The following is a 12,908-nucleotide window of genomic DNA, read 5'->3' as shown; positions in this document are numbered from 1 at the left end:
CTTGATCCTACCCAAGAGGTTTAAATCTTTTACTATCTTTATGAGTTTGCATGAATAAATGCTGACATGTCACAATATACAGGACGTATATTCTTTACAAAAATGTACCTTTTGTCATTTAAAAGCTTTCGTTAGCGCGATACAAGTGACTTTACACTGGCTTTGATGATGTCATCAGTCTGCTGCAGGCAGGAGGAAGCATTTTTTTTCTCTCCTCCCTGCTGGTGATCAAGCTGCAACATTGTGACTTTGTAGCAAGTCACAAGATACACAGGCACCAGGATGTGAATGATTGTGTGGTTTCTGAGCCCACATTTTAGCCTAGGGAGAAAATGCTGACCCTAGATGATGTAAGAGCAAAGATGGTGTTGTCTATCTGTAGACAAAAGTAGATCAATGCATTGTCAGGGGGAGTACTGTAATCCCCGTGAGAAGCAGTACATACATGCAAGTGATGCATAGTTACATAGTTAGTCAGGTTGAAAAAAGACACAAGTCCATCTGGTTCAACCAATAATAAAAAAAAACAGTAATGAAAACCCAACCATACAATCCCATCTACACAATCCTATACACACAGTTGATCCAGAGGAAGGCGAAAAAATCCCCAGCAAAGCTTGATCCAATTTGCTACAGCAGGGGAAAAAGGTTCCTTCCCTGGATCAACTTTACCTATAAATATTAGTACCCACTTATATTAAGTGCACCCAGGAAAGAATCCAGGCCTTTTTTAACCGCTTGCCAACCACCAACAGTAATATTACTGCGGCAGGTCGGTTCCCCTGGGTCCATCGACGCAGACCTATGTCACTGGACTCCTAGTGATTCCGGCGGCGCACGAATCAGCGGGAGTTCGGCCGGGGGGAGGAGCAGCTCCGATTGCCGCCTTCCCCGATCGTCTGGGAAACGGTGAGAAGCCCCACCTGCTTATGTAAACAAAGCAGGCGGATCTTCTCAGTGACAGATAGGAAGAGATCAGCAGATTCAACATAGCTGAAACTGCCATCTCTGTGTCTGTCACAGAACCCCCCCCCCCCCCACACACACACACACACGTCAGTAAGCATGAGGCATACATTTAACCACTTGATTACGCACAGTATTAACCCCTTCCCTGCCAGTGTTATTATTACAGTAACAGTGCATATTTTTAGCACTGATTACTGTAGTAATGTCACTGGTACCCCCATGTGTAAAAAATGTCAGTTAGGGGTCCGATCTGTCCGCCGCAATGTCGCAGTCCTGCAAAAAAATCGCAGATCGCCGCCATTACTAGTAAAAAAAAAAAACAATAAAAATGACATAAATCTTTGCCGTAGTTAGTAAACGCGATAACTTTTGGGCAAACCAATCAAAATATGCTTATTACGATTTTTTTAACAAAAATATGTAGCAAAAAACAAATTGGCTTAAAACGTTAAAAAATTTTGATTTTAAATTTTTTTTTTGGGGAATGTCATATAGCAGACATTGTTGCTCTTTTTTTGTTTATAGAGCAAAAATTTAAAATCGCACAGGTGATCAAATACCACCAAACGAAAGCTCTATTTGTGGGAAAAAAAAGGATGTAAATTTTGTTTGGGTAGAGCGTCGCACGACCGTCGCACGCGCAATTGTCCGTTAAAATAACGCAGTGCTGAATCGCAAAATAGGGCCTGGTCAGAAAGGGGGCAAATCCTTCTGGGGCTAAAGTGGTTAAAGCAATCTAGTGAGCTAGCCAGAACCACCTCTGGAGGGAGTCTATTCTACATTTTCACAGCTCTTACGGTGAAGAAACCTTTCCGTATTTGGAGACTAAATCTGTTTTCCTCTAGAGGTAAAGAGTGCCCCCCTGTCCTCTGTGTTGACCTTAAAGTGAACAACTCATCACCAAGTTCACCATATGGACCCCTTATGTATTTATACATGTTGATCATATCCCCCCTTAATCTCCTCTTCTCAAGAGAGAATAAATTTAGTTCCTCCAATCGTTCCTCATAGCTGAGCTCCTACATGCCTCTTATCAGTTTGGTTGCCCTTCTCTGCACTTTCTCCAGTTCCCTGATATCCTTTTTAAGAACTGGTGCCTAAAACTGAACTGCATATTCCAGATGAAGTCTTACTAATGATTTGTACAGGGGCAAAATTATATCTCTCTCTCTGGAGTCCATGCCTCTGTTAATACAAGAAAGGACTTTGCTTGCTTTGGAAACTACAGCTTGGCATTGCATGCTATTATTAAGCTTATGATCAAATCAGATACTGTAGGTGTGAATAAGGCGTTGGTCTGCTGTTTCTGTTAGTTTAGTCATTGTATCCACAGATCTGTTTTAAAAGTGACAGTTGGTGTTATTCTTTTTTGGGATCACATGGGTTTGTGTGTTGGAACAAATGACTGCTCTCACTGTCCCACTTTTATTTTAAAGAAGAACTTCTGGTAATTTTTTTTCCTATCTACAGTGTAAAAAAAGCTAAGTCTCAGGAGGTGTATGCCACTTTAATGCCACTTTAATGCCTCATGCACACCGGACGTTTTTACAGCGGCTGTTTTTGGCTTCAGACATTTTTCTCTGCAACCAGTAAACTCCCCAGCATGTTATCCTATGTGTCCATGCACACATGGGCTGTTATCAGCAGTTTTTGGTAGGGGCGTTTTCTGGCTGGAAAAAAACCCACAACTAGTAGGTTTTTAGATGAGTTTTTCAGCTATAAAAACGCTCAAACTCTGATAAAAGCTTAAAAACGATAAAAAGGGCTAAAAAAACGTGGCTATTCGGCTTAAGATTTTGTGGTAGTATAGTTGGTCTAATAAAAAGCGAAAACACGCTACAGCTAAAAAAACGCTGCAAAAACACTGCAAAACTCATTATACAGCTACAGCTATCTACAGTTAACGCTACTGATGATTTTTTAATGTCCAGTGTGCATGAGGCCTAACTTGTATTTTCTATAGTATCTACTCTTTCATCAAGGCTTGATAGTATAGCTCTGGCTCTTCTTCCGGCCCTCTGCGACTCTCATACACAGAAGTTGTAGCGTTGCTTGTCTACCACTCCCCTTGTCCAGTCGTAATAAAAACCTTGTATTCTGTGAATGGGTCAGAATCAGAAATAGTGCAAGAGCTATATTATCCAGCCTCAGTGATAGTATAAATAGTAAAGAAAGTACAACGATGCTTAAAATGACACCTAACATTTTTTTACACTGTAGATTAAAAAAATAATACCTGGAATTCTGCTTTAAATATCTTCAACTTGTAAACGTTTTTAAAACTTTGACATGTTTATTCATGAACTTAAAAAGTATTTTATAACTTGTAATTTACATTTAATGACCCTTTAATTTGCTAGATCCAAATTTAAAGCTGGTTTGTCACAATGCCTGCTTCCAACGCGTAGGCGTGCTGCAAAGTCAAAATTTTATGGCTGAAACAGTAATTATGAGAATATCTTTTGAAGAAAAAACATTTGTGACTGAAGCATTGTGGACTTCACAGGGTTGATTAAAGCAGTGGAAAATCCACGTATGTCTCATACACACGATCAGATAATCGTTCAGAAAAATCCCTTTCGTATTGATCGCATGATATTCTGTTCGTAAGTACATAGCTTCCGACAGCCGATCACGACATTTCGTCCAACAAAGGGACAAACATGAAATCTTTTGTCGTACGATAGCCTAGTGAACGGCAATCGTTTAATCATTACAGTATGCGTCCACTAAAAATCAATAAACAAATCAACAAACATTAGCCGAGTAATGCCCTGCATACTTCAAACACCCAATCATGTGCAGCTTAAGTGCCCTGCATACTTCAAACACCCAATCATGTTCGGCTAATGTGCCCTGCATACTTCAAACACCCAATCATGTGCAGCTGAAGTTCCCTGCATACTTCAAACACCCAATCTTGTGCAGCTGAAGTGCCCTGCATACTTCAAACACCCAATCATGTGCAGCTGAAGTTCCCTGCATACTTCAAACACCCAATCTTGTGCAGCTGAAGTACCCTGCATACTTCAAACACCCAATCATGTGTAGCTGAAGTGCCCTGCATACTTCAAACACCCAATCATGTGCAGCTGAAGTGCCCTGCATACGTTAAACACCCAATCATGTGCAGCTGAAGAGAAAACAAAAAAATATCCATGCATCTGATTGGATAAATAAAGTAAACAGAGCTTCATTGAGCTGCACATTCTGCTACTGTAGTAAACCAACCAATATCTATCATGGTAAATTTCTCTTCTCTTAATCCCTACAGGTTAGGGTGTATAATAGTTCAAGCAGCAAAATGTCTCTACTGTAAATAGTAATGGTTTCACTGTTGTCAGGATACCTATATGTATATAGATATATATTTTTTTTTTGTTTAGTGCCAGTTGAAATAAAGGAAATGATTGACAGCCATCCTGCAGGTGGTGGACAGATAGTGACATGTGCTGGCAAAGGGATGCCAAAGCCAGAGATCACATGGTACATCTGTACTGAGATAACAAGGTATGTTTTTATTACTTTAGTGCTTACTGGACTAAATTGCATGTCCGATATTGCTAACCTGTCTAAAAATTCTAGCTAACCAATGACCATAGTAAACCAGCTCTTAAATCAAAATGTCCATACCACAATTTAATTAAGTGCATTGATTTAGTCTTTTTTCATTGTAAAAATTCTTAAAGTGATTGCTAACCCTCTTTTTTTTTCAATAGCAAATTTGTTATACTTACCAACACTGTGCAATAGTTTTGCACATAGCAGCCTGATCATCCTCTTCTCAGGCCCCTGCTGGCATTTCAGGCTTCTTCTCTTTTCCATGTGCCGCCATAGAAAGCCACTTCCTATTGTGGCACACCTGCAGTCTCAATTCCAAGCCGGGCTGTCTACATTCATTAACTTAGAGTCTTAGTGTGGCTTGGTCCAGTCTCGGCTCCCTCGTCACCAGTTTTGATTGACAGCTGCATGAGCCAATGTCGATGTGACTTCTGATGATGTCATTTTGGTTCGCTTGTTGGTTGCCAAGTGCATCCTGGGATATGTCTTACCTACAATACCTCCAAAACAAAGCGAAGCTAACTCTGAATGAAAGTCCCTCAAAAGCTGCAGATGCTGTTAGCGGGCCTTGTAATAGCCTTCCATGGAGGCTTTGGAGATGCTTTGAATTGGCATTCGGAGTGCTTTAACAAATCCACAAAATGTGCCCAATGCCACATTTTGAAGCAAGTGTAAACAAGCCCCAAATAAGCACTAAAAGACTCCCAGTCCTAGGATGACCATGCTCAATATCTCTACTCACTTTTCCACAATATATAGGGATGTGGTTCTATAATCTTCAGAGATAGCTGAGCAGGACAAAGTAACATGTAAGAAGAACAATGCAACATTGTCAGTACAGTCAGATAGAGTTATCGGCTCACAACATTCCTGGCAGCATCAAGAAGAATAACTTTGCACAAATTTGTGGCAGTGTTGATTTGTAAGTCTGTTAACTTGCTGCACATTTTCACTGGCAAGATGCATGTACACTTGCAGAGCACTTGAAGCACATGTTTTAGTTGACACTTTTCCAATTTGTAGCAAATTTGTATGGCAAGTCTTTAGCAAGAGCAAAGTTGCAGTTTATGAGCTGCATATACACTCAATTCATACGCAAAATATATGTATTGGTATCACAGAGTAGAAAATGGGATTGCTACTCCGTGATACCAATACATATATTTTGCGCATTAATTGCGTGTATACAGTATGCAGCTCATAAATTGATTTTACCATTTTATGTTTATTGTATGTCTTTCACATTTTTGTTTTTTTGCTGATTTTAAATATAACAATACATTTTGTATATTTTAAAATCTTTATTTGTTTATTGGCACCTTAAAAATCCCCAACCCAATTTTCTCTTCCTCCCTTTCCATGGGTGGGTGAGTTTTCCTATTTTTGCAATTGGAATGTGGTGCCTTTGGGTTCTTTTTCCAGACGAAATTTCCTATCTTTTGTGCAACAAACTTGTGAAGCCTGGCAAGTCTAGCAATAGCTTTGCAAGTCATTTTGAAACTTGCAGCTCAATTGCTTGATATCTGGAAAGTACTGTTTTCGCTTATCAAACAGATACAACACATTTTAATAGTATATTTTACAGACCAAAAAGGGGCAAAAAGAAAAGTTTAATGTTAGGGTTATAAATACTTTGATATTACGGCATGCAAAGACATTTTAAACAAATGTGTGCTTCCAAACTCGTTAAAACAATTTGGGGAGGAACCTGTTTCTGTTTCAGGCTAACTATGTCCCTGCACACCATGTCCGCTCTATAAAGACCTGGTTTGGTGAGTTTGGTGTGAAGGAACACAAGACCCTTGCCCAAACTTCAACCCTGTTGCATAGGTCTTCTTATCCAACATCAGTACCTGACCTCACAACTGCTATTGTGGATGAATGGGCACACATTCCCAAAGAAACTCCAAAATCTTGTGGAAAGAAGAGCAGAGGCAGTTTTAGAGATGGGGGTCAGGACTCCATATTAGCCAATAGCTTTGGAATAGGATGTCTGAAATACTATATAGACAGGATGGTCAGGTGTCCACAAACATAGGGTCATGATAAAAAAATTTATATTTATTTTGTGTATTCAAATTAACAATATATGGGTTGAGGATAAAAAGAAGGGTAATTGAAGAAAGAGAACGTTCAATCCAAATCAGACTGAACATTTCTGTGTGGAGGCAGACATATAAAAAAAATAAGGTTAAATCAAGTCTCTGCAGAAGAGTAATAGCAAGAAATATTTAACCATAATGAGAAAACCATATTTTATCATCTACACGTTCAGTATAAGGCAGCTGGCATAGTTTTTTCATTGAGATATTTAAAAAAAAAAATCACAAATTCTTAGGCCCCTTACTTACGGGCGGTGCGCCCGGCAGACTCCGTTTTGCTCAGCGGTGATCGATCCCCCAATCCCCACTGAGCAGGCGGATGACAGGTCCGTCTCCGCTCTGTGTGCAGAGATGGAGCTGTCAGAGCCCCGCTCTCCTCTATGGGAGATCGGATGATAACGGACCGTCTGTCCGTTTTCATCCGATCTTATCCGATCCCCCAGACCGATGGAAAAAAGGGTTTCCATCCATCTGGATTTCACTGACAGGATCGGATCGGAGAGCAGAAGGTGTCAGCGGAGATGTCTCCGCTGACATCCGCTGCTCCATAGGGCTGCATGGAACATCCAATCAGGTACGCCTGTAAAACTGACAGGTAGACGGGATCAGAATGTCAGTGTGAAAGGGGCCTAAAGCAACGAATTTCCGCCGTCCTGTCGTCCGTCTTTTGTCCAGAGTGCGTGTCTGTTGGTTGGAATGTGCTCTAGACTGCACACAAATTTTCCCGCACGACAGAATTCTACTTCAGAAGTGATGTCATGTGTTGGATTGCTTTGTATGTGTTCTTTCATCTCTGAGCATGCCTAGTCTTGCTCATAAGATTTTTCCCCATCGATATCTGTACTGACTGCACGAAAATCGGAAGTGTTTTGACGGAGGACAAAAATTTTATAGCCTGCACACCAGGATTTTTTCGGCCGAAAAGTCAGAGTCGGTTGTCGAGAGCACCATACTAACAAGCCGAAAATCGGCAGATCGGTCGTCGGACGAAAATTCCCGGCCGAATTTCCACTCGTGTGTACGGGCCTTAAAGCGGAGTTCCGGGCACAAAAACGATTTTTTTTTTTTGTGCCCCTCCGCTAGGTAGAGCTCACCTGAAAAGGAATTGGATAGTTATTTTTATTTTTTTTGTTTACTCACCTTTCTATTGAAGATCGTAAATACTCACCTCTGACTGCTTCCTCCCTCTGAGCCGCGGCTCACCCCGTCACTTCCTGCCTCGCGATGATTCCTGGGAGCTAAACGTCATAGCTCCCAGGAATCAATGCGACGGCACCGGCCCCGCTCGTCATTTCTGGGCGACGCCGCATTCCCCTGCTAAACAGCTTCTGGGCATGCCCAGAAGCTGTTTAGGAATGCGGCACCGCACCAGAAGTGACGAGAGGGGCCGGTGCAGTGCATTCTGGGACACGAAGACGCGGAAGAAGACAGAGAAGAGGACCGCGCCGGCTTCAGCTGCCCACAACAGAGATGGAAACGCTGTGGAAGAAATCTTCTAAGTAAGTATTTCTTCTAAAAGGTTAGTGCGAACCGGGACAGATCAGAGGCTAGCCATTGTGGAATGTGCTAGCCCTGACTGTTCCGGGGGTATGTTCAGCAAAAAATAGTTTCTTTGCCCGGAATTCCGCTTTAAGTGTTTACTCCCAGGATCAGCTTTCTCTTTACCACTGTGTGATTTGCTCTTACTTTGGCATTTTTGGATCTCTTATGTGTTCACAAAGCCTAAATTTACAAATTAGACAGACCTCCTAGTGAAGCAAAAAGTATGTTTTTAAGTTTGTTGGTCAGCTGTATCTGCAGAGCATTAGTTAAAAGACAAGTATTGTCTTATCAATATTTTTGAGATAAACTTTTAAAAGAAACCAGCCTCATCAGTAAACAATATTTTTAGGAATTGTTAGGTTTTTAACAACCTTTATCTATGTGTAGATTGTAATTATAATTATATGTACACAGAGGCAGTCTTGTTGCAGTACTACACAAGAGTTGTGCTTGCCGGTTCACATAAATGCGATGCGGGAACCCTGCAAATCCACTGCATTGCATTCAAATCGCAGGCAGTTCACACTGCCATATGCGAATAGCTGGGGGTGTCAATACTAGGTTAACGACACCCCCAGATCAGTTCGCATATCGCAGTGCAAACTGTCAGTTCAGACATGAATCAGATTTCATAGGTGTGAACCACCATGCGTTCCGATTCTGCTGTGTACCCAAAAAAGGGTCTTGTGCGTGTTGTGTCCGTATGCGATGCGAATCTGTATGGCATCGCGTCGCGCAGACATCGCATGTGATTTTCAGAACAGTGCGCTCCGAATCACATGCAATGTCTGTCATTGCGCTAATGTTAACCTGGGACTTACTACTCTTTCTCAACATATAATGCTGGTCATACACTAGGAGACTTTTTTATCTAACATCTAACAGATTCCTCCATGCACACTGTACAGTCTCAGATAGACGATTTTCCTTCTGAGGCTATTGTATTCTGAGAGCCAGTGACAGCGGCTGTCAGGATGCAGTAGGCAATGCCAAACAGTGTCTACAGCTGATTGGCTGCAGTCACTGTCCATCTGAGATTTTCCACATGGCTCCTTCGATTTTTAGATTTTGGTTGCTGCCTGTGTAACCACTAAGTAGACTCTCTCTCTCTCTCTCTCTCTCTCTCTCTCTCTCTCTCTCTCTCCCTCCCTCTTTCTCTCTCCCTCTTTCTCTCCCCCTCTTTCTCTCCCCCTCTTTCTCTCCCCCTCTCTCTCCCCCCTTTCTCCCCCTCTCTCTCCCCCTCCCCCTCCCCCTCTCTCCCCCTCCCTCTCTCTCTCCCCCTCGCTCTCTCTCTCCCCCTCGCTCTCTCTCCCCCTCTCTCTCTCTCCCCCCTCTCTCTCTCTCTCCCCCCCTCCCTCTCCCTCTCCCTCTCTCTCTCTCTCCCCCTCTCTCCCCCTCTCCCCCTCTCTCCCTTCCTCTCCCCCTCTCTCCCCCCCTCTCTCTCCCCCCCCCCCCTTAAAAGAAAATTTGTAATTTGTCATTGGAATGGGAAACAAGGTCAACTCTTACAATGGAGATATTTGATCTCCTCTCACTTCAGAAAAAGTGAAGGAAAATATCCCTAAAGAGACAAAAGCAGCAAAAAAAAAAAGAAAAAGAAAAACTGACATAGGTTTTTACCAATGCCTAATGGACCCTTCTGTAGATATACTTTAAGTGGTTAGGCAGAATGTTTTCCACCTCTAGTAGCTAGTATATACATCTCATTTAATTCTTTAATAAACATGTGAAAGAGCAAGCTTATAAAAATGTGAGTGACAGTAAAAAATAACTTTTGTTGCCCACTTCCAATGGGGGGTCAGAATGTTAAGCTAATAAACATTACGCCATTCTTAGGCAAGTGAAGCAGGGGTAACTGACTCTTCTATTGAACTAATGTGATGGGTTTTGTTGATCAATCTTTCAAACTGAATTTTCACTTCGACATTGTGAAAAAATGTCTTGTCACCAACAGGTGCAGCAGTAAGGGATGGAGCCAATGGGAACCTCTACACAACTCAACGTCCCAGATTAGGTACAATATGAACATTAGCTATTCACAGCCAGAAGAGTTGGGAACCTTCTATGTGAAGAGCATTCTCCATGTCCGCGGTATTAAAGATTCTCTCTCGTTGCGCTGCTTTGGTGAGAATGGTCTTGAAATGAGTCACCATCGGGACGTCACCCTAGTGCCACCTTGTAAGTAAATGTCAGTCACATGGATGTTGATTAAAATGCATGTAAACCTTTATAATTAACTTTTCCCTTTTGCTTCATTTTTGTCTGTTAAATATTCCACTGGAAACATTTTATTATATCTATTTAGAGTCTGTTTATCCTTCATATTGTATACATCTGAGAGGGCTATTTAGCCTTGACATATATTTAAAGAGTATTTCCATTTTTTTTTTTTTTCAAAACAGTGAGGTTTATTGAAATTTTTGGTACAATACAAAAATAAACCGTGCATTGAAACTGCAATCAGGTTCATAACACATTGGGGTTCAAAAAATACAAATATACAAAATGATCAGCACCGAGAGACAGAACAGACATAGTAAAAAACAAAACAGTAGTCAGTGGCTCTCCGTCGATCCAACCCTCGAACAGAAAATATTGATTTACCAGGGGCGGTCAACATAGAATAGTTACCCACTGCATTACCGAGCCGTATCAGGGCACTGCACCCATTTGTCCCAAATCTTGTTAAACTTCTGAGGGCACCCCCTATGTTTATATAAAAGTTTATGAAATGGGATGACACTATTAACCTCCTTAATCCACAAACCTAGAGTAGGAGGAGTAGGTCTCATCCACCTCCTGGCTATCAGTTTACGTACTATAAACAAAGTTTCCTGAAGAAATATGACAGTGGATTTGGGCATCTCTCCATCTGGGTAAACCCCCAGGAGACACTCCTTAGGGGAGAGTTGCAGAGGAGACCCCATCTTGTCATGGAGGAATGTGACTACTTGTTGCCATAGAGTCTGTAATTGGGGACAGCTCCACAAGAGATGAAAGAAGGAGGCGTCAGGGTCTCCACACATAGGACAAGAAGGGACCAAGTCAGGGTGATATTTGGACAGTCTAAGTGGGGTGAGATAAGCCTGGTGTATTATAAAGGTCTGAGTTAGGCGATCCGACAGTTTTGGCGACACTCTGCGGCACGTCTCCAGGGCATCCTCCCATTCCTCATCCTCCATGGCCCCCACACTGCGCTCCCAGCGGGTCTTAAGTGCAAAAGCCAAGGTGGTCGAGGAAGGTGTGTGAAGTTCAGAGTAGAACATGGAAATAAGGTGACTGGGTGCTGTACTTTTAACAATCTCAAGGGTGGTAACCGATTCTAGCTCAGGAGGGCCATCAGGGAATTGAGATCTATAGGCATGGGAGAGCTGTAGGTATCTGTAGTGCATGGGGCCCTGGATCGCAAACTGATCCTGCAAGGCCTCGTAAGACCGCAGACCAGTGGTCGTGGAGATATGGCTAAGGAGAAGAATACCCCTCCCGCTCCATATCGACAGGTCAGGGATGGAAAGGAACTCGCGTAATGCGCTGTTATGCCACAGAGGGGTGAATGTGTGAAATGGAGGGCACCGAAGCCTGGACGCCACCACCTCCCAGATCCGACAATAGTGGTATAGAAGAGATCTGGGGCACAAGGGCTCCGGTGAGCCCCTGACACCCCTAAGGATAACTAGGAGGGGGTCCCCGAGGGGATGAGCCCACCCAGGGCAGAGCAGGGTCAAAAAACGTTCTCTATCCGTTTTATCTATGTGAAAGAACTGGGACAACTGAGCTGCCAGATAGTACAGATTAAAATCCGGCAGGGCCAATCCCCCTAGGTTTGTAGGATTCTTGAGTTTGCGCCAGGAGATCTTGTGCCGGTTAGCACCCCAAACAAAGGTCTTGAGGAGTGATTCCATCTGCTTAAACAGCTTGAGTGGCAGGTAAATAGGAGAGTGCCATACAACATAAAGTATTTTGGGAAGGAGAATCATTTTAATTAAATTGACTCTACCCATCACTCCCAGAGGTAATTTGGACCATACTTGAATTTTAGCCTTAAGCAGAGGGAACAGGGGTTGAACGTTATCCGGGACATAATCTGCTGAGTTAGCTGTCACTTGAATCCCTAAGTATTTAATGCGGGATACACATTGTAGGGCTGGGCTTGCGGGGGTGATTGCCTGTGGGCTCTCGTCAAGCGGGAGAATTTGTGACTTATCCCAGTTTATCTGAAAACCGGAGAATCGTCCATACCGTTCAATTAAAGAAAGGGCCGTGAGTAGGGATTCCCGAGAGTCTTCCAAATATAACAAAGTGTCATCTGCATACATGCTGATCTTCTCCTCCAACGGTCCCTTACGTAGGCCTCGAATCCCGGGATGTGCTCTAATGGCCATCGCCAGAGGTTCCGCGGCCAGGGCATACAGCAGGGGGGAGAGGGGGCACCCCTGTCGAGTGCCACGGGATAAAGGGAAGGCGGTCGACTGCCAGCCATTTGCCAGGACCCTAGCTACCGGGGCGCTATATAGAAGTTTGACCCACTTAATAAAATTAGGTCCAAAGCCGTACCGGTCCAGACAGGTCCACAGAAACGGCCACTCTACCGAGTCAAATGCTTTAGCCGTGTCCAATGAGACCACCACCCTGCCACCCATTCCGTCGTGCCGTGCCTGGAGATTCATAAATAACCGGCGAAGGTTAAATGAGGTGTTCCTCCCAGGCATGAACCCGGCCTGGTCCGAGTGTATG

General features: G+C 43.0%; 1 protein-coding gene across 1 annotated transcript in view; it reads left to right on the top strand.

Annotated features, from left to right (window-relative positions):
* The window catches only part of PDGFRB (platelet derived growth factor receptor beta), a 225,715-nt gene that overhangs the window by 151,035 nt on the left and 61,772 nt on the right, over positions 1–12,908 (top strand). Inside the window, exons 10-11 of the mRNA XM_082255005.1 lie at positions 4,356–4,479; positions 10,129–10,352. Coding sequence (XP_082111131.1) covers positions 4,356–4,479; positions 10,129–10,352 — 348 coding nt within the window. The remainder of the gene's footprint in view (positions 1–4,355; positions 4,480–10,128; positions 10,353–12,908) is intronic.

This window comes from Pelophylax lessonae, assembly GCF_965119305.1.
Source record: "Pelophylax lessonae genome assembly, chromosome: 4".
NCBI classification, from domain to species: Eukaryota; Metazoa; Chordata; class Amphibia; order Anura; family Ranidae; genus Pelophylax; species Pelophylax lessonae.
This window is presented reverse-complemented; position numbering and strand designations above follow the sequence as displayed.